Source organism: Eptatretus burgeri, chromosome 3 (genome assembly GCF_056783735.1).
Source record: "Eptatretus burgeri isolate ZD-2024b chromosome 3, Ebu_testis_v1, whole genome shotgun sequence".
Taxonomy (NCBI): Eukaryota; Metazoa; Chordata; class Myxini; order Myxiniformes; family Myxinidae; genus Eptatretus; species Eptatretus burgeri.
Genome location: NC_140963.1, coordinates 113,282,645 through 113,305,833, shown reverse-complemented (window position 1 = coordinate 113,305,833; position 23,189 = coordinate 113,282,645). Strand labels below are relative to the sequence as shown.

The 23,189-nt window shown below is 44.9% G+C and overlaps 1 protein-coding gene across 2 annotated transcripts in view; it reads left to right on the top strand.

Annotated features, from left to right (window-relative positions):
• The window catches only part of PRMT3 (protein arginine methyltransferase 3), a 146,397-nt gene that overhangs the window by 33,056 nt on the left and 90,152 nt on the right, over positions 1–23,189 (top strand). For both annotated transcript variants that reach the window (XR_015056501.1, XM_085875163.1), the window contains exons 3-7: positions 12,807–12,889; positions 15,088–15,137; positions 20,788–20,890; positions 22,172–22,298; positions 22,661–22,787. Coding sequence is in view for 1 of the 2 variants with exons in the window: in XM_085875163.1 (XP_085731289.1) it covers positions 12,807–12,889; positions 15,088–15,137; positions 20,788–20,890; positions 22,172–22,298; positions 22,661–22,787 (490 nt within the window). In the remaining variant the exon portion in view is untranslated. The remainder of the gene's footprint in view (positions 1–12,806; positions 12,890–15,087; positions 15,138–20,787; positions 20,891–22,171; positions 22,299–22,660; positions 22,788–23,189) is intronic.

Sequence of the window (23,189 nt, the reverse complement as noted above, 5' to 3'; positions counted from 1 at the left end):
TATGGGACACCTTGTCTCTGCTGACGGCTTCGAGGCAGACCGGGAAAAGGTCCAAGCAATCGCGGATATGCCAACACCCACAAGCAAGGCTGATTTACAGCGTGTGCTGGGTGTAATCAACTACTTATCGTGTTTCATTCCTGACATGTTGGTAATCACAACCTTGCTTCAGCATTTGCTCAAGAAAGATTCACATTGGCAATGGCAGCCAGAGCAGGCAGCAGTATTCAATAAGCTAAAACAAGCCATATCTGCGCCGGTGCTAAAATTATTTGACCCGTTAAGACCATCTGTTGTGCAAGCTGACGCATAATCAACCGGCTTGGGAGCCTGTCTGCTGCAGGATGGCTGGCCGGTCGCAAATGCATCTCGTTCATTGTCTGCTGTGGAAGAGAAATATGCCAAAATTTAGAAATAGATGTTCGGGGTGATATTAACCATGGAGAAGTTTCACCACTATGTCCGCAGATTCAAGACTGAGATGCAGACCGACCATCAACCTCTCATCGCAATTGTCAAGAAACCACTGTACAGAGCTTCGCCAAGGCTTCAGTTGATGCTACTTCGACTTATGCATTATGACATGTCTGTAAAATACGTTTCTGGGAAGCTACTGTACATTCCAGACACTTTGTCAAGGGCACCAAGCGGCTCTGTCCTGATGTACGTCACCATTGTCGAGGACATGCAGTTGAGGGTGCATCAGCTCATGACCCATCTGCAAGTCAGCCAGAGCAAGCTGGACCTGTTGTGTGGTGTCACTGCAGATGACAACGATTTACAATTACTGGCTGGATACTTTCTGAACGACTGGCCAATGCACCAGACCAACCTTCCCATGTCCATCAGACCTTTCTGGAATCTCAGGGATGAGCTACACATGGCAAATGACATGGTTTTTGTTGGTGAGTGTTTGGTAATTCCTGCCACACACCGGTCTGACATTCTGCGGCAAATACACGAAGACCATTTTGGGCAGGAGAAATGTAAAGCCAGGGCACGCCAAATGGTCTTTTGGCCTAGTATCACCTCAGATGTATAAAGGCTGGTTGCCAAGCGCTCAAAGTGTGCCAAGTTCAGACCAGCCAACATTAAAGAGCCACTTTTTCCACGTGATCCTCCCCTGGGCCGTGGCAGAAAGTGGGAGCACACATTTTCCACTTCGCTGGAAAGCATTTCCTCCTGATCGTGGATTATTTCTCAAAGTATCTTGAGGTCATAAGCATTTGTGGGCTCACTGCAAAGCACGTTATTGAAGCTCTGAAGTCCGTGTTCGCCAGACAGGGCACACCCAAGGAATTATTTATGGACAACATGCCATTTGCCAATCCTGAGCTGAGGAAATTCGCCCAGGAATGGGGGTTCAAGGTTATGACCTCCAGCCCTACATATCCTCAATCTCATGGACAATCTGAGCGTGCAGTACAGACTATCAAGCAAGGGCTCAGAAAAGCCGCCGAGGGTGGTCACGATAACCAATTGATGTTACGATCCTACCGGAACACACCACTGGCAGGTCTTCCATACTCTCCAACACAGCTACTGATATGCAGGAGGCTCAGAAATCAATTGCCATGGAGTGACCGGGCTCTGGAACCACAAGTTCCAGTTGATGTTCGGCGTTTGTTGGTGCAGCAACAGCAACGTGCTAAACATTTCTATGACCGGGGTGCTAAAGAGCTAATGCTATTATTACTGGGAGACAGCATTCGTGTACAGCGTAACAAGACCTGGGAACCAGTGGTCATTACGGCTAAACACCAAACACCACGTTCCTACGTCATCACCACCCCAGAGGGGCATGTGTACTGGCGAAACCGTAAGCATCTCCGCAGCATGGATGAGGCTCCTTCGCCCGATGCTACACCGCCGGAGGAATTTCAACAAGAGGAGACCATTTCGCTCCAGGAGTTTTTCACAACAGAAACACAGCAGCACGCTCCAACACACTGTACTTCACCACACTCCCGACGCTCTTCTCACATCTCGAAACGTCCAGAGCGTTTCAAAGACTATGTGATGATTGATGATTGATTTCCATAGCTAATTTGGATGCTGATGATTTTGTTTTTTGTTTGTTGTCGTTTTCATGCCTGGGGTAATATCCGACAGTGATATACCATTTATCCGAAATATCCATTTCAATGGTGATTCATATGTGTATTGGAGGGGATGGATGTTGTGGGTGTTGCTACTAGATCTTGTAGATCTGGAATTACCGGAACTCTATGTCATTTCCCTTCTGGGATTATTTAATTATTAAAGCCGTTGCTTTGATCCTGTGTTCGACCATTACATTGAGGAAAGAAAAAAGGAACATTTTGATTACAACTCAAACGAGGTAATGCACGTTTTGTCCTCAGCGATCGCGGAAACTGTAATATACACCGCCCAATAAAGGTACGTCAATTCTCATATTTTGCAGGAGAAAGAAAACAGTGATATTTCATGAAAAAATAAAAATTTAAACTTTGTAGGACGTCAAACAGTTACTTTTTGTCTGCGAGACAATGACGTTTCCCTTACCACAATTTGCAACGGCTGTTGCAAGCAAAAATATCCCATGTTTGCATCCATGCGAAGTGTGAAAATAGACGTCCGTACACATGACGTCATCACGCAGCGATGTCTGCAATAACAGGAATGCACTAATAATTGGAGCCTTTTTTATAACATAGTAAAACTCATGGAAAAATGATATGATAGAAGATAGAGGATAGAAAGTTTATTTGCTGATTACGATGAGAGGGAGAAGAATAGGTGAACAAGAGTAGGATATATGCAAACATAGCAGTTTTTTGTGCCAGGTGTCTCACTGTCGCCTAATCTAATATACTAGTGCGTGGCCGTCCGTGCAAAAATAAAAAAAAAACTTTCAAACAAATACACAGGCCGTTCCTTCACTCTCGTAAACGACGACTGGATTGGGGCATTGTGCTTATCTATAAATGTGCATAAGAAATCGCGAAATTATTAGAATACAGTAAGTCATCACTATCCGGAAGTCCGTACGTTGTAACCCGTAATGGGGAACGCGCTCTAACTTGGCCATAACTTGGGAACCACTTGTCCCATTAATTTCAAACCTTGAAAAGGCAAACAAACAGAGATTGCTGGAATTATAGATAGATAGATAGAAGATAGATAGATACTGTGGGTGCAAAATGCCAAGCAACGTGTCCTGTCATTGGTAACTGAGGATCTCTTCCCCAACGGCCACGCCTACGCAGCAACGTGTCCTGTCATTGGTAACTGAGGATCTCTTCCCCAACGGCCACGCCTACGCAGCAACGTGCCCTGTCATTGGTTTGGTAAATAAATGGCCATAACTTGGGAACCACTTGTCCAATTAATATCAAACCTTGAAAAGGCACATACTCAGGTCCCCAGCAATATACCTGGCAAGTTTCAATTAGATCGGACCAGTGGTTGTCGAGAAACAGCGGTCACAGACAGACAGACACACACAGACACACAGAGATTGCTGGAATTATAGATAGATAAAACTGAGTTCGTGTCTGTGGGTGGATGTGTTGGTCTGAACAAGGTACGTTTTCATTATAACGAAAATACTCACGTACTGTATGCTGTTGAGCTGTCCAGTGGTGTGTTCAGTTACCAAGCAGCTATTTAGTGCTTGCCAAGCCAGCCGTTCCTTAACGGTTTCCAATGGAGTGCTTGTTTGAGTGCTTAAGCCACTTGGCAAGCGCTCTACACGAAACTTGGTAACTGAACACACCCCAGATTCATGACATGGCAATGAGGATAAACATCTTTAGCATCATTATTTATTTTGTCCCTCAAGGGGTGGGGTGGGAAGACAGTCCCAGTGTTGCCCAGCAAAGCCGGGTACCCTTGCTAATATATTGTATAGAAAGGGACAGAAAAAAAAAAAGGTTCGACCTGCTCCCTGCACATACGGGGGTGAGTCCTGACTTGGTGTGCCTCACGTTTCCTCCAGTCACGCACCACAACCACGCCATTCTGAGTTGAAACCAAAAACCCGAAACAGATGCACAGTGCCAGAGCAACCCTCTCAAAAGACCAACTTGGGGAAGCTGTCCCAAAAAATGAACCAACCAAAGACAACAAACTGAACATGCCAGCACAGCATACCTGGCTTTCTACTCCCTAATCGGGAAGGCGTGTTTTACAGCCATTGGATGCTTATTGGCCAGGTGGAGGTTGGTGGGACTCCCACCTTCAGAGAGACTCATGGTTTCCAAGATGCAGATCTCCCACTTAGGCCACATGGTTTTTGCCGCCCCTTCAGTTGCTCGAGTTGTGTGAATTATTGACACAGCTTAATATAAATTTACACAGACAGATTACATTGGGGGAATGCTACAGAATAAACCAAAGGGGGGTGGGGTAGAGGGAGGTTGTGAGCTGGAATGGGGTTAGACGCAAACACCTGGGGTAAGGGTCTTATCCGTAACGATATATTCATGGCTCAAGCTACTAATATGTGTATACTGTACTCATTTTTTTTAAATGAAAGACTCCAGAGCATTTCATATCTTTTGTATCTGGGAAGATTGGTTTGGTAGCATTATTGTACCTACCTATTTAAGATGCAGGGAGATCCATTGCTACCCTCATCTAATAGAGGGATCAAATTAATGGAACAAGCCTTCAAAGTATTTAACAAGAAAAAAGCAATCAGATTGCAAACCCTCACCAGGACTTCTTTTGAGTGGTGCATTTTTATAGTTTTTAGGGTAAATCCAATATGGCTGGCAAACCATGTGATCTTTGACATCATATGTGTGACCCTTTTGTTCCTCATGGATAGGCGGTCATACGTATAAAGTTTCTCCTCGGTCTGTTCAGCCACTTCAGAGAAGAAGATTTTTGAAGGTTTTTTAATTTTTTTTTTTTTTTTTTACAATATGGCTGCTAAATCACATGACTGATGATGTCATGGATTTTTTTTTCTGTGGACCATTTTATCCCGAGATGACACTCAAAATTTTTCACACTGATCGGATGTGGCATTCCACATATGCAATTATGTCATAACGAAGGTATCCATGACATCTTAAAAAAAAATCACACTCATTCCCCATGAGGAGTACTTGAAGAGTGCAAAGTTTCAATTTTTCCTTTGTGCAGTTTCAGGGATCCAAAGTTTTTCTGTTTTTCCAATATGGCTGCTACACCACATGACCCATGACATCATAATTATCATGAGAACATTCTGCATGAATAGTCGCACCAATAGTGAAAATTTCGTCTCAATCCGACAAGTGGTTGTGGCGAGAGAAAAAACACGACAGTTCTGTGCAGACAGACAAACAAACGGACCCAAATGCAATACCCTCTCCTTTGGTGAGGGTAAAAATGTGATTTTTAAGGGATTAAGGGAATTTGAGAGATTAAAGAGATTGAGAGATTGAGAGATCAAAGGGCGGAGGAGCTCCTTGTGAGCCAACGGCCATCCATATCTAGTGCCCAACTGTGTCTGCGGACGTCCTCCTGCAGTTGGGTTACTTCTTATTAGGAGGTTGGTGGCAGGATTTGCACTCCGGCCACCGTAAAACGCTTCATTCCGCAAAACGCAAAAACGCAAAAAAATCTGAAAACCCACTCCGTGAGTACTCTCCTGTGCAGCTTCCCTTCGCAGGGCAGCTCACCGGATGACAGGATTGGGGCAAAGCCTTCGGGACCCCCAATCTTTGATAGGAGGGAAACCACGGGGTAACATCCCTGGGTCAGATTGCGGGAGAGTGTGTCGGACTGGTGCTGAGGTGTCGTCCACCAGACGGCGGTCTCCTTGGGTTAACCTGAGGCGGTCCCTTCGGGTGGGTGCCTGGAATGTCCTATCCCTTAGAGAGGATGATCACCTGTCTCTGTTATCATCTGAGCTCAAGCGTTTGGACATCGGGATTGCAGCTCTCTCTGAGGTTCGGAGACCGGATTGCGGCGAGATAATGGTGGGTGGTTACACCTACTATTGGTCTGGTCGCTCTGATGGTTACCATACCCAAGGAGTTGCTGTAGCTGTGTCCAATAAGCTGACCCCAATGATAATTGAGGTAACACCGGTCAACGAGCGTATTATGAGATTAAGGATTCGCCACTCCTTAGGTGTCATTTCCCTGGTCTCTGTTTATGCTCCGACTGAGGCGAGTGATCTCACCGTGAAGGACACATTCTACGCCACACTCGAGTCTGTGGTTGATCAGTGCCCCAGACGAGATACACTTCTAGTCTTGGGGTATTTCAATGCATCGACTGGAACTGATAGGGATGGTTATGAGGTGTGTGTTGGTCCCCATGGGTCAGGAACTATGAACCAGAATAGCACTAAGTTCCTTGACTTTGCAAGAAGTCATGGACTTAGGGTGGCTGGTTCATGGTTTCAGCGCCCGCAAGCTCATCGCTGGACTTGGTATTCCAATGCTGGCGGTGTGGCAAAGGAGATTGACCATGTCCTCATTGACGGTCGTTGGAGGATGATCCAGAACTGCAGGGTCTACCGGAGTGCTCAGTTCCTCAATACTGACCACAGGCTTGTTGTAGCAACTCTAAAGCTGCACCTTAAATCCTGGAGAATGGTACCATCCCAGCCGAGGCTGGATGTTGCCAAGCTCAAGGATGAGAGAGTAGCTGAGGAGTTTGCGAACAGGCTAAGTGGACACTTGGGGGGTCTGGGTGCTTTGGGGGGTCCTGAAGAGTTGTGGAGCACCTTCAAGACCACCGTCCTTGGTGTTGCCGGTGGATGCCTTGGAGTTCACCGCAGGGCAAAGAAGAATTTTGTCTCTCAAGGGACACTGGATACCATTGACCAGAGTCGCAGGGCCAGGCTGAATGGCAGAGCTGAGCTGTTCAGGGACCTGAGGCGTAAAACTGTACGTGCACTGAGGGTGGACAAGGAGGCCTATGTGCGAGGAATCTGTGAGGGGGTAGAGCATCACCTGTGGACAGGTGATTCTCGTCCCGCTTACAGGGGAATTCGCGCATTACGTTCATCCAAGCCCATCCCTCGGAGCACTGCAGTTCGAGCAGAGAGTGGTAGGCTCTTGACAGAGGATTCTGAAGTGAAGGCCCGCTGGGCCGGTTACTTTGAGCGGTTGTACCAGGCTGATCACCCAGCTGTCGAGTTGGACGTCAAGGGTGTTACAATCCCTGTTGCTGACCCTCGAATCAACTGTGGTCCACCATCGCTTGTGGAAACACGGGCTGCGGTGAACCAGTTGAAACGGGGCAAAGCTCCAGGGATCTGTGGCATCCATGCTGAACTTCTCAAGGCTGGTGGAAATGCTGCACTCGTGTCGTTGCATGCAGTTTTGTGCTCTGCCTGGAACACAGGCATCATCCCAACTGACTGGAAGAGGGGCCTTGTTGTCCCTCTCTGGAAAGGGAAGGGTGATCACCAAGACTGCAACAACTACCGAGGGGTGACGCTGCTCTCAGTGCCGGGCAAGGTCTTTGCTCGGATAATTCTAGATAGGGTTCGCCACCATCTGCTTGAGCACCAGCGTCCAGAGCAGTCAGGCTTTACACCAAAGAGGTCAACGATTGACCGTATCCTTGCACTTCGTGTCCTCACCCCGAACGCAGACGAGAGTTTCGGCAGGGGCTGCTTGCAGCCTATGTTGATCTCTGTAAAGCGTTCGATTCAGTGAATCGGGATGTCCTCTGGAGGATTCTTGGTCTTCGTGGGGTGCCACCGAAACTGATCGATCTGATGTCTGAACTCTACTCTGGTACTGAGAGTGCTGTGAAGTGTGGTGGTACCATCTCTGACTTATTTCCAGTTGTTACTGGAGTTCGTCAGGGATGTGTACTTGCCCCCACACTTTTCAGCACTTGTATGGACTGGATTTTTGGGAGGATGTCGGAGAGATCAAGTTGCGGTGCATCGTTTGGCAATGTCAAGATCTCGGACCTTGATTTTGCAGATGATGCAGTCATCTTTGCGGAGACTTTAGATATCCTCTTGGGGGCCCTCGAGGTGCTGAATGAGGAGTCGGAGCCGTTGGGATTACGGATTTCTTGGGTCAAAACTAAGATCCAGGCTTTCGGTGACATCTTGGATGCTGCTGTTCTGTCTGTGTCTGTTTGTGGTGAGGATGTTGAGGTCGTGGATAGATTCACTTACCTTGGCAGTGATATTCATGTCTCCGCAGGTTGTGAGCCGGAGGTCAATAGACGTCTGGGTCGGGCCTGGGGAGTCATGGATTCACTGGATCATGGGGTGTGGCGCTGCCGGTACCTGTGCGGGAGGACGAAAGTCCGAGTCTTCAGGTCCTTGGTACTTCCAGTCTTGCTCTATGGGTGCGAGACTTGGACTTTGACCAAGGATCTGAGACGGAGACTTAATTCCTTTGGTACCAGGTCTCTTCGGAGAATCCTTGGCTATCGCTGGTCGGATTTTGTGTCCAACGAGCGGTTGCTGAGAGAGACTCGGATGAGATTTGTTACCTGTATAGTCCGTGAGCGTCAGCTGCGGCTGTATGGACATGTGGCTCGTTTTCCTGACGCTGATCCTGCTCACCAGATTCTCTCAGCGAGGGAGTCTCATGAGTGGAGGAGGCCAGTGGGCCGACCACGTGCCTCATGGTTGCAGCAGGTTGACCATCATCTCAAGGAGATGGGGATGGGCCTGGCATCTGCCTGGTGGATGGCCAGACGGAGGCCCCTGTAGTACCGGCGGAAAGTGGACGCAGCGACGCGCTGTTCTGGCACATGCTCCCATACCTGACCTGACCTGAGAGATTAAGGGAAGTTACAAGTGTAGATGGCAACATGTTTGGATTTATGAAAGGAAGATCTACAGCTGACACAATAATTCATAGTTGGACAGATCCAAGAGAAATATTTGACCAAAAAATTAAATTGTATACTGAAAAGCAAAAGAAACTTACCACTTGTTTGAAATGTCATAAAATTGTAACAGTTCAAAATAAAACAAACCAAGAATTGCTCATTGAAACATTGGCATTTTATTGATGACATGTCAAGTTTTTGACTAAGATACACCATCTTATAAGTTTGTTCTACAGTACAGAACAGCACAGGGTGCAATGTCAGTCCCCTTTCAATAGTGTGTGTGGCCACCATTGTTTTGGATACAGGCAGTGCATCGTCGGCGCATACTGCCTACCAGTCTTTGGATGGATTGCTGCTGGATTCTGTCCCACTCAGTCCTCAATGTCTGAAGCCATCTGAATTAGGACCATCTGCCTGTCCTGCCTTGCAGTGGTGACTCTTGGCCTCCCTGCTCAAGGTCTGTCATCTGCAGAGTTGTGGAGGGTGTCTCTGTCCACCAGGGCCGATATCGTCTGGTGTGAACAGCCAAGGCAACGTACCACCTCACGGTAGCTCAATCCGCCTTTCAGTATGCCCAAGGCACACTGCCGTTGCTCCCTTGACAATCGTGGCATGTTGATTGAAATTCCCATTTTGCACTGGCCTTTTTAAAGCCAATATCAAGACATCACGTGCAGCTCATTAAAATCATCCTGTACCCCTTGGCTAATCACTGACAGTCAAAACGGCTGTTCAACAGCTGTGCTATGAAGTGACCGTTGAAGGTTCAAGTGACCATCCGTGACCATTTTGTCTGACAGTGAGGACACTATTGTCCACAAGTAAGTTCACACATTTACTACACGCAGTGTTATTGTTGATATTTGAAGGTTTAAAAGGTGGTAAGTTTCTTTTGCGTTTCAGTATGTTTACGTATTTGTAAATCTTGAAAGATAGATAACCAAGAAGAGTTGTTGAAAATGGGCATTTCGGAGGCATGGAGTGACAGAATTACTTGTAATGGTAGTAATGTCAATACGTTCATTTCCGAGAACAGCAGTGAGAACAAAAGGATGCATGGAACCTTTTGATGCAAGTGTTGGTATGCATCAGTGATCCACGCAGAGTCAACTATTATTTATTCTCACGTTGGAGGAACTCACAAAAGACGCTCTTGTGATTAAATGATTTGGTCTTGACGTATAAAATAGAGCAACAAGTGAAGATCGTTTCATGTATGGAAGGAGGCATTGGAGAATAAAGAACTTGAAGTAAATGTGGGTAAGACCAAGTTTATTGTGAACAGAAAAGGGAAGTGGAAAGTGGCCATGTGCTCTGTTTGGCAAAAGTGTTGGGGCAACTCGATTTGGTGAGTTCTGTTTGTGAAAGGTAGTGCCACAATAAGCAGAATGGAGTGATGGATAGTTTAAATCAGGTCGCTGGTCAGTTTAGGTATCAGAATGTTTAAAAGGAACTCCAGAGGTTGATCACACCATAATGCATGAAGATAGGGATTCGGAGTGGAAATTGAAAGGGTGAAGAAATTTTGTTAGAATATATGTTGGATGTCCGGGGGGGGGGGGGTCAGAAATGGTTGTAAAGACTATGATGAAAGTAGCTTGGTTTAAATAGAAAGAGTTAGGTGTCCTAATAAACAAGTACTGTATTTGCCAAGGACCATGAAGGCAAGAGCGTATTTCACCTGTGTAAACGGCCAGCCCTATTGTATGGTGGTGAAACACAGGCCATGATGGAATGGAAGATGAAAGGCGGATATAAAGAATGGAGATGGATATGTGGTATTTCATTGAAAGATAAACGGTAGAGTGAAGATCTTAGAAATATGCTGAAAAGTTGCAGTATAGCGATGGAATTGATAAAGAAGGCTGATATGGTTTGGTCATGTAGCCAGAAAAACAGAAGATTAATCCATTAAGGAGATGGTGGGCAGTAAGTTTTGAAGCAAATGGAGAAGGACCAAGATGAAGGCCAAATAAAACATGGCAGGAAATTTTGAACGATATGAAAATATTGGGTCTGAAGAACGAAGATGGAAACTATAAGGGCACTCGGTAGAGCGCATACCACCACCACCTAATGCCTTATCCACATGAACACGTCGGGCCCAATACATTTTTGAAATATCATGCTATATACGAGGGGCAGTCAATAAGTAACCTTAAAATGGCGAAATTTGAGAATGTAATGTGTGTAGTTGTAGACGACATGTTATATCTATGGGTAAGAGTCATGTTTTGCCTGTTTTAGATCTGGCAACATTGAGCATATTATGTCAGTCGAGCAGTTCCAAGATGGGGGCTCCCTTAGAAGCATACACCAGTGAAGAGCAACGTTCTGTCATCCGTTCCTTGGGAAGTGAGGGTGTGAATCCAGGTGAAATCCACCGCAGAATGAAAATGCAACATGGTGACGCATGTTTATCACTGCATCAGGTGTATGACTGTGACAGGAAGTTTAAAAGTGGAGTTCTTTCATTTTGGGTTTTAGTTGTCATGGCACACATCTTGCAGACACTTTGTGGAAACTTAGCATGTTGTGAATGACATGGTGTGCTGAACCATGGCTAATGTTCAATTTGGAAACCACTTTATCCAGCATAATGCAATGGTTTTCCCTTAGCACGCACTCAACTCCTGCAACTATTTCTGGTGTGTCAGCTGTGTGAAGCTGGCCCGAGCGAGCAGCGTCTGCCACACTGGACACTCCACTTTTGAACTTCCTGCCCAGTCATACACCTGCTGCAGTGATAAACATGCATCACAGACAGAGCACACAGACACACAAGAGCACACAGACAGACAGACAGACAAACAAGAAAACAAGAAAAATGTCATGCAGAGTGCAACACTTGCAAAATCCACCCCCCTCTCCAAAGGTTGCATTTTCATTAAGATTAAAACTGACAATCTTAATCAAAGCTCAGGTCAATCAGATGAAAATTATTTTTCAAATTGAAATTGATGATTTTAGAAGCTTGACCTTGAGTTGACCTTTGACCTTGTAACCTCAAAAATAGTTGGTTTTCAAATTCAGAGGGGCACTATGCAATTGCTGCTTAATTTCTCAGGTTAATCAGGTGAAAATTGATGATTTTTCAGATGAAATTTGATGATTTTAGAAGTTTGACCTTGAGTTGACCTATGACCTCAAAAATTGTTGCTTTCCCAATTCAATGATGCAATATGCAAATCCTATTCAAATTTCAAGTCAATCGGATGAAAAATGACGATTGTAGAAACTCCACCTCAAGATGACCTTTGATCTTTGACCTCAAAATAAATAGGCTTCTCAGTTGAGACTACCTCTACAACATGGTAAAGTTTCATGACGATCGGTTTAGAATTGTGACCTGAAGGTGATTGATAAACAGACAGACAGAATAACAAAATCGACTGACCAATATACTTGAAAAACCTTCGATTTTGCAAGGAACAAATAGACAGAGAGGGGGTGAAAACATAACCTCCTTCACCTTCGGTGGCGGAGTGGATGGGGGGATGGGATGGGGAGCTGTGTTGATGTGGAGAGCTGTGTTGAACGAATCATGATAATTTGATAGCTGTTTATTGGAAAAGGAGAACAAATGATGTGTACACATCTTTGTTCAATGACCTGCAAACTTGTCTATAAACTAGGTATTTAACAAAATATAACTCGACGTCAAGATGACCTTTGACCTTTGACCTCAAAATCAATAGGCTTCTCAGTTGAGACTCTAATAGCACATGCTCCATTACCTTTCTAATGTTTTCAAATCTGTCTCTGGGGGCTTTTCCCTTGATCAGGTCGGCGCTATTAAGATGACAATGGCTTCACCGGGTGTAGTCTATTTGACGAACCTAAACCTGACAGCTTTAAGTTGATTGTGCTCCCTCTGCACGGTTGTGCAGGACCCTAGACCACTGTTTTCCAAAGAATACCGTTGATTCGGTGGTAACATAGTCAGATAAATTTGTGCAGTTGCTGAGTTTGCATCTTCCATCTTCAACCATTAAATGAAACATTTGTGATTCCCTGTTGCTTTTCAGTCTGTTTGATACTGCTGAAGCAGTCTTCAAACACTGTGGCTCTGAACATGACTTCAACTTGGAAGGATTTGTAAGAGAAAATGGTATGTTTTATTTATTTACTAATTCATTAATTCATTCATTCATTCATTCATTTGTTTATCTTCATTGCTCTTTCCATGATATGCTGCAAGAGCCAGCTCCAGGCTGATGAGCCTCAGAAGGCAAAATGTCCATTCTTCACAATCCCTTTATTCCTGTCATTTTTTTTTTAAGCCTCACCCTTTCCTAAAGGGGGCAGAAAAGGCCATTGCACTCGGTGTGCATGCCACTGGAGTGGTCCTTATTTTTGAAGTTGAGATTTTCAACACTTTCACCTCCTCATTTTGTTTCAATTTACAAGTAATTAATTCACACCAAATTTTATCCTGGATATCGATGAATATCCAGGGGTTGCTCGATGAAATTGACGGTTTACCTTGTGGCTTGCATTATATGTACGTATTCTGAAACAAAATTAAACAAAAATCTTCTGTATTTGGCATGTCAGCATAATATCTTGGAACTTGTCCTGACATGTTTCAAAAGGCAGTACGAGGGTTCTCCTCTGGTCCAGATATTGCAATTGTCAAGTGATTCCAGCAAATCCAGTTGTGAAATTGCAGCTGACCATGAAGAAGTAGCAGAAACCTTGGAGGAAGTCTAGGAAAGTGTCATTAAGTTTAGTACAAGCCAACTTCAGGTCATCCAACCCAGAGTTTATGAAAAGCTCCTTGTACTATCCATAAACCTTGGTGGCATCCCTCCTCATGAAGTGCGATTTGTAGCACATGGAGCCCAACATCATGCAAGATGGATGGCCAAGGCATTGCATTTCCTCACTAACTGCATGTTTAGCACACATTTAGAGCTCACTGGCTATTTATTTATTTATTTATTTATTTATTTAATTTATTTAATTTAAATGAACCTTCAGGCATGGTTCAATGCTACCTGTGCCATTTTCTGCTCCTCACAATGACGTTAACTTCCTTCAACATTTTAAGTATGAGAAATTGAATTCTGCCCTTTTAAAGTCTGCCTGTTCTAAATTTGCTGGGCATTTATGTTATCTTGATGAGGAGCTCATTGGTTTGGCATTCTTTGATTCGGTTGTACCCACGGAGTCAAAACGAGCAATGGTGAAGGCACTAAATTAAATGGAAGCCTCCAACGTGCATCTCACTGAATAACAGGAAGGTTGAGGACATGTCGATTGAAGATTTTGTCACAAAGAACCTGAAAATAACAGGTAGTTTTCTGGATTCAGACTCCGAGTCATGGGAGCTCCACAGGATTAAAAGAAGGCACTACAGACCATTGAATACTTAAAGCTGTTAAATGACAATGCTGAAAAGTATGTGGCCCTAATTGAAGAGAACAATGCAATTATAACAAAGAAGAAAAATACAAAAACCACTCCTCCAAGTTGTGCAGGACCATATAAGCTGTTTTCACAAAAGCAAAAAGGAAACTATGTCAATATGAAATTGACTAACCATGCCAGGCCACTGTAGTCCAGAACTTCAACCTCATTGAGCAACCTCGATAAGTATGGTCCAAACTGGATGAAATTTGACGATGCTTTCTGTATGTTGGAACAAAATTAGGGGGTGGGGTGGGTGACAGCTTTAGGACTTTACTTGCAAATAAGGATCACCACAGTCCAAACACATATCTCCTTTGACATAGATCATTCATTCTCAGATCTACATCACTACATCCTGGTAAGCTCAACATTGTTAAACATTCAGTCTTGTTACATTTACACCCAAAAGAGAGACCAATAATCCAGGTAAAAGCACCACTTGCTGTCCGAGAATGTCAGGCAAACAAACGTGTTCACGTGAAAATGATCGATTCTCTGGCTTGAGCTATCCAGGAAATTTCCTTTCATTTTGGTTGGTTTCCTTCAAAGGAAGATATTGCAGCCATTTCATTACTTCACATACGACCATCGCTCTTTTTGGCCAATTTGTCGGAAGAATCTGAAATGCCCACTTAATTCCAGCAAATTGCAATACAACAGACAGAGCCTTAAATAATTCAGATCCTTGCCTGGATATATACACAGATTGCAGTAGATCTGAGAATTAATTATCTATATTGATTTATATCTGTTTGTGGACTCATGGGCACTTACACTGGCACACCGATTGCAATGTCCTTTCCCCTACATTTGGGAATGCGTTGTGCTAAAGTCTAATTATTGTAACAAGCCTAAACTGAGTGTTAATGTTCATGATGGTTTGTTGTTTTCTAGGGATTGGATTCTACGATTACATCAAAATGATCAATTACATACGGAAAAGGGTAAGGGAAATTGGAGTACACTGCTCTTGGTCATAGATTGGATAATGGAAGGAACCCATTAAACTGTTGTTTTCTTGTGACTTTCATCCACTTTCTAAGTCCTCCCCCCTTACCATCTAGCACAGGATGCATCTAGTCTTTTATGATATGCTTCATTAACTCTCTCATTTGTCCTCTTCCTCTCTGTCCACATCCTGGGGTTTGCAAAAAAAAAAAAAATTGCTGATGGGGGGTAAGGGGGGGGGGAATAAAATTTTCTCTCTCTCTCTCTCTCTCTCTCTCTCTCTCTCTCTCTCTCTCTCTCTCTCTCTCTCTCTCTCTCTCTCTCTCTCTCTCTCTCTCTCTCCCTCTCTCTCTCTCTATCTCTATCTCTATCTCTATCTCTATCTCTATCTCTATCTCTATCTCTATCTCTATCTCTATCTCTATCTCTATCTCTATCTCTATCTCTATCTCTATCTCTATCTCTCTCACACTCTTTTAATTATTCCTCTCCTTTGGATTCTTCCTCAAGTTTCCCAGTCTTTGATCCGTTGTTCTACCGTTTATTATTAGTTCATCTCATCTCGATTCTCGAAGAGATGAACTTATAAAATGGGTCGTGATGTCCGTCCATCCTTCCGGTCATCTGTTAACCTTTTGCGATTTTTGCTACTACTACTCCCTTGTCACCCAGCTGATTTTTCTGAAACTTGACGCATGAATAAAAGACAGTAGCCCGCACAATCGTTTGGGCTTTGATTTTTCGATTTCGGATCATGGGGGTTCCCGGGGGTGGTGGGGGAGGGGGCGGTGTTACCCCCTGAAACTTCGGATCCCTACTCGTCCCTTATTTACCAACTGATTGCTCTGAGACCAGATACAGCCTTTTTACAAAATGGTCTGCAGGACTGCTCAATGTTAGATTTTTTTTTTTTTTTTGATTTATTATCAGGATGCTCTCAGGGGCGTTCCCCCAAATTGACTCCAGTCGAACATCCACAACATTTGCCAGATTTTGGATTCAGCAGATGTCTGAAACCTCAAGAGATGACCGTCAGCCCATTCGGGGCTATTTATTTACTTGTTATTTTTGCACATCGCTTCACTTTGCTGATGGATTTTCACCCTATCGTTTGCCCGAGGACATCTTCCATCTGCTTGGAAGTCCGTTAACATCACCTTCATCAGCCAACTTCTTCTTCTTAATTGCCACAATTATTCCCACATTCTTGCAGGACTGGCTGGGGGAATTTGGCTCAAGTCTTTCACGAACCGGCTGGCCAGGCCTGACGTTCGACTAAAGTTAGGGCAGGAATTTGTAATTTGGCCAGGGTGCTGGTAATAGCTTGCCGACTCTTCACAAAGGACACCTTTGGATCTTTAACATCCACTAACTAATGCCGGCAGATGGGACGCACGGTTTAATGCCCATCCAAGAGATGACACACACTTTGATGAATCGCCCTGCCTGTGAAACACTGGGATGACAGATTATAGCTGGTTCGTGATTCGAACCTTGACGAGACAGCTCGGAGGCGAGTGTGCATGCCTCTAGGACATGCTGCGACCCATCTTCTTCAGCCAATCTTGCTGCTTATACATGGCAGTCAGAGAAAATTAACTTCCGCTTCACTGTGAAGCTCAGGGGTGTATTCAGTTACCAAGTTTTTGTGGAGTGCTCATTAAGTGGCTTACGTACTCAAGCAAGCACTCCATTCAAAACCGTTGATAAGGAATGGTTGGCTTGGCAAGTAGTTACTGAACTAGCTGCTTGGTTACTGAACACACCTCTATTGTTTGCTTTGGTTTTAACCTCCGTTTAAAATGAGTGAAATGAAACATTTTGAAAATTTCCAATTATTCTCACTCGTATTTCATCACCGTAATGTTGTTTAAATGATCTTTATATAAGAAGAAGATGATTTGGAAGTTGGTGCTTTATGATACACATTTACATAGAGAGAATCGGGGTCTCCCCCCACCACGTTGAATGTCCTCCCCCAGATATACCACCCTGGCAGAAACCACACTTGATGCACCCTTGGGCAACATGCAAAATTTGGTTTGATTTGGTACATTATTTTTTTTTGAAGTTTTTGAAGCATAAATATACAAACAAATATACAAATGCACTTTTATAGTGTAGATTTCCCCTTTTATTCGTACACTTCTTCCTCTTCACTTTATAAGGGGTGAGGCTGAATGGCACCACGCTTCTGCCCTGCGTTAACATGACGCTCCTCCACCTCCCTCTGTCCCCAGCCAACTCTCTCCACTCTCCAACCACTCCCCACCTTATTTATAACCCTCGTCACACAATCTTGCCATCTCAACCATGGTCTACCTCTTTTCCTCCAACTTGCTACCTCGACTTATCCGCTCTCTTTGCTATTCTCTTGTCCCACATCCACAACACGTGTGCAGCCCACTTCAGCCAGATTTTTACCAATCTCTCCGTCAAGCTTATTTGTACACCAATCTCCTCCTCTGTTCGTCCATACTTCTTCAATCCAATCTATTCATTCCTGACCCCACCCCACCCCCAATCGTTTGGTCTCGTAGACCTGTAGCCTCTGTTGTTGTCTCTCTGTCAGTGCCACCATCTCCAGACCGTAAAGGTAGGCTGGTGTTATGCAAGACACCAGAACTTTCCCTTTCAATATCCTTGATATTGTTACGAATTTTGGCCCGCCCGGCGTGCGATCGGCCACGTAACTCGAATCGCGACGCATCGCCCACCGGAACGGACAATTCAGTTGTGACCGTCCTGGAACTACCGCCAGGAGCCAGTCATGGGTGGGGGTTTAACCTCACCACGATCGTGCCAACTGCCCACCTGTGCAGGATAGGGTTGCTCGCCAAATTCGACCTACCTAAGTACCTGCGCGAGTGGTCGACCGGGCGATCGTACCTCGCCGCAGGTCGACTTCGGACACGAACCGCTTAAGCGGCTTGTTCCGTGCTGCAGGGATAACCGAGCGGAGTTATCGTCGATCTCGACGGTTCAGATTACTTATCGGGTGTTTCAACCCACTACCAATCCCTTACGTGATGCAAGATGGAACTTTTAACCGAAGGAAAGGACGCAACAAAACGGGAAACAGTGTGACAAGCAAGCACTTTTATTTCACACACACAACACACGCACGTAAGGCAGTAATGCAATGTGCAGCAAAAGCAAAATGCAACAAAAGCAAAAGCACTACTACTGACTATAATTATTTACAACACTTAAACAATTATACTTGTCGGGACTCGGCGCCACATCATTCATTCAAAATAAACAGGAAAGACCTCCCCATCGGCAGGGAGGTAGACGGGGTCCGTGGACCAAATGTGCGCGGAACCTGGAGGAGCGGCCAGGTCCACGAGACCGAAAAGGTCTTACCCGCGTCCTCGTGACGCGATGGCGGGCAAGCCACAATATCAGCGCAGCTGCGCCCCGACTCCGTGCCCCTGGCGTGGTCGGTGAGCCCTCTCCGGCGTGCTCCATGCAAGCACGGTTTGGTCAGCACTGCGGTTAGGGTGGGGAATGAACAAGGCCACTGGCACTATCTCAGCAAGGATGGGGGGGGGGAATTGTTGATGCTCAGGGTCGAGCGAGGGGAATGGCTGGCTGGCTTGGTCACTTGTGAAAGCGAAGGTGGCTCGAGTCCAGCGACGAGACGACACCAACGACGAGACGAGCCCAGCGACGAGACGACACCAACCACGGGAAAAGCGACCCCCACACTACAACAACGAGTTCCACACAGACTTGCGTCTTTTATAGACCGGGGGAGGAGCCTGTATGCAGATTTTAGGATCAAAACGCGATTGGAGGTGGGGCCACGCCACCCTCTGTTCAGCCATTGGTGTGGCAAAAAGGGGCATGAGCCTCTTTTGATCCGAATTCCTTCCTGAGAGGAATTCACATCCATCGCGCTTGGAGGCAGGGCCACACCGCCCGACGCTCGCCCGTTGGACGGAGGAAAAGGGGCGTGAACCTCCCCTGATCCGTTTTCCTCTCCTGAAGGGAACGCATTCATCGCGCTTGGAGGCGGGGCCACACCGCCCGACGCTCACCCATTGGACGGAGGAAAAGGGGCGTGACCCTCCCCTGATCCGAATTTCTCTCCTGTAAGGAGAATCCATTACACTCGCGGCTTGCTGCGTTCGGCAGCAATCACCGAACGGCTTCGGACAGTACGACGTTCGGTGTTGACTGGTGGTGGGGTCGATGGTTGTGGAAGGAGAAAGGCGAAGGTGGTGGGGGGTTTGCTGTGGTGGTTTGGTGGTTGGCGGGCATCGTTTGGGAATGGCGGTGAAGCGATGTTTGCGGGATGGAGTTGTGGAGGTAAAGAGGCGAAGATGGTGGTGTTCGAGTTGTTGGCGGCTTAATGGTCCAAAATAACGATAGAGAAAGAAAAATGGCTAGCTCAAAGCGTCGCAGCCCGGATGAATCACACATATTCCCTCTCAACAACAGGTGTGGGCTAACTACACATGAACTTATCGATATATCTCACCTGAGAACCCTTTATGGTGTATTGCGAATTTTCACAGCCATAACAATATTTTTCTTCCTGCCATCAATCCCTCCACCCTCCTCCATGCATTCACACCCACCTATATATTCCTCCATATCCCTGCCTTTGAACTACCATCCCTGGTCACTGCCCCCCCCCCCCCAGGTACTCAAACCTATTTCCCTGCCTAATCTCCTTCCCTTCTCACCTGATATTCATTTCTTCTTTGCTGCCCAACCCACATTACCTCTGTCTTATCCATACTCATCTTCAATCTATGTTTCCACAATGCCTATCAGAAATGCAAATTACGTCATCACCAACCCAGTCTATAAGTGACCCTAGACGAGCCTGAATTGTCAGGAATGGCTTTAACGTGTATGTTTGACCAAAATAATGCTTGTACACATCTTGTCATCGACTCGATTAGTGCTCTATCTCTCACTGTAGGTTGTTGTGCCAGTCTTTGACCAGGGCCATTTCCAGCTGAGAGAAAACTGTGTGCAGACTTCGAGACCACAAACATGTCCTCCTATGATGTCTCGATCATGTTGAATCTGATTTGAGCCCGCAGATCATGCAGGCCTGTCCATGTGACTGGTGTGGTCATGAAGTGCAGCTTTGACATGCATGTGATGGAGATTGACAGTGTCGTCAATAAATTTGAAGTTAGGAACTTGGGGTAGAGGGATGCCCACAGGTGTAGTGATCTCATCCTTGTATCTGACATCAGTCACAACATGATGATGAGATCACTTCTTTGGCCTACTTGAATGCCAATCCATAAACTCACACTGCCTCGCCCCCTCATCTGTCACCCCCCTACCTCTCCCCAGCTGGCCTTTTCAAACTGATCATGTTGCCCACTATTAGTAAATCAGTCCCCACCACCTTCATTGTAGCACCTCCACGGTTTATGTGAAGGTAGAATGTAAACATGCCAGTGAAAATAATATAATGTCGATGATTCGCCTTCCATTTGTGACGTTGCCCATTTCATGCACTGCTGATGATTGTGCTGTATTTGAGGAATGTGAAGCTTAAAAAAAATTGCTTTCCTTTTAAAAGTTTCATCCTTCTGGAAAATCATGTCAGTTTGACACTTCAGCCTCCACCTTAACAACACTTTTAAAACCCTGATTGTCATTGTCCCTGACCAGGCCCCTCGTCCCGAGGAGCTAAAATGTGAAGTGGCATCTCGACCCTGGGACTCTGAGGAATTTCTGTTCCCAGCTCAAGTGAATGATGGGCTTCTGCAGTATGGTTTGTGATTCATCATCTTCCCTCTTCTGCATTTGTTTGAGCATCATGGAGGTTTTTGGGCAGTGCATGTCATTACTTCCCCCTTCCCCCCTTATTCATTCCTATGTAACAATTATAGTTCTCGGAGTAAGGCTTGAGGTGTTTAGTCTTGGTGTCCGTGCTGTCCCGCTTTTTGAAGAACAAGCCCCAAATTTTTCATTAGGTTTGGCCGGGATTCATGCAGCTGAAGAGAGAATCATAACCATAGACCAACAAGTTGTGTTTATACATTTTTGTTTGAGCATAAATATTCACTTTTTTTGATCACCGCATTTTTAATATGTGGCAGATCTCTTACAATTACCTTTTACCATTCAATTATTACCTCTAGCAAAAAAAAAAAAGTTCATTTTCACTTATGGATGCGGTTTTGTTGGAAAATAATGGATTTGTTTTCATTATAAGGCAGAATTTCTGCTCTCAATTGGCTAATATTACAAGTTGGCTAAACCGGGAACCATCAGCGATCTCCGTTCGCATCACTCTAGTTCTCTCATCACTCATGTCATTGCCTCCAGCAGGTGTGCCAGGCTTCTTTTTATACAATGTCTGAGGCTCATAATGGAGCTGACACACACACACACACACACACACACACACACACACACACACACACACACACACACACACACACACGGACAACAGACGAGACAAACCCTTCACACTGCCACTGAGCTTGGGGGGAATTGCCGTCACCTCCCGAGATACTCTGGGTAACAGCGATGTCATAACAATGGCGCTAGCTTTTCTCACCGCACTCAGCGAGGCGTTTCCTCAGGAGGCATTTCCTCCTCCTCATGGATGCCAACCGATGGGGATTGCCCATACTCTATCCTTTTAAATGTCAAGCAAGGAAGCAGCATGTACCTACCATTTAAAACTCTTTGGGATGACTCGGCAAGCAAATTACTGTTTTAGCATCAGAATTGTGTTTTTTTTTCTTCATTCATGTATTTTAAAAACACATCAGTGCTTGTGGAAGAGCTTGGTTAAGACTACGTTGAGTAATGCCCCCCCCCTCCTGAACTCCCCTCTGCTACTTCACTGACACCATACAATTTATTTTATCCAATCCCTACTGGTGCTTGCTTGAAGATGACAACAAATCATATTATGAAACTATGAATTTTGAGATCTTGATTATTTCGAAAATAAATAAACAGTTAACTCGTGTTAAAATTTTTTGTGGTTTATTATCATTATCCTATTTTTTCATGCATCATTCAACTGTTTTTCACTCAGATGTTGAGTCATTACTGGAGCACTTGGAAGCTTGTGGAACTGATGGGAAAATGGAGACTGCTGAAGAGAAAGTAACACGAGCTGAGGAGAAGCTTTCCAGCGCTATGTCAGATTTGGAGCGGTTGAGGTCTGCAGAATGATGGATGAATATAATGGTTATATAATTAAACGAAATAAATATAACCTCCGTGGTACTTATCTTTCAAAAATTTGGAACTGTCTTCAACTTTACCTGCCATGCATCTTTTATGAGCTTGACTTCTCAATGTTTCATTCCTTTAAAATCTACTATTTCAGATCAATTTGAATGCAAGTTGAAAATGTGATGTTTTTTTTTTCTCAAATTTGATTTTTTTTTTCTTTCTTTCTCCTGAGCCCCACTAGATGGTGCTATTAGGCCATTTGCTATCGTTCCTCTTTACTGCTGCCTCAACAATGGCTATTTATTGGGGGTCAGGCTTATCAGTCAATGTGACACTTTGTTTGCAGGATAGTGGTTCATGACTTGCTGAATACACCAGAGCCAAGCGTTGATGTGGCGTCATTGCGGCCTAGTGAAGATGAAGCTTACTTTGATTCATACGCTCAGCTCAGCATCCATGAAGTGATGCTTAAGGTACCAGTTGAGAATGCGAGAATTGAACACTTGATCTCCACATACAATCCAAGTTAATCACAGGTGGTGATTTGCATTCAAATGCTTGCACACGCAGCCAGTGCACTACAGGGATTTCATGGTTAACAAGACCGGCATTCGGTAAAGAGCATACCTCCACAATGCTGAACAGTTTACTTTTTTGTATCCCACTGATAAGCCGGATCTGAATCCTGACCTAAACCAACATCTAATCAGCTTGTTCTTGTCACCTAACCAACTCATCCACCAAGTTTCATCTGAGCTGGACCATAACATGATGAAATATCATTCAATTTATATTGTTTTTGGCCCCATCTCTGAACGATGAAGAATCGCTTAAAATTCAAAAATTTCTTGGATCCTGATCTTCACCAAAATTGA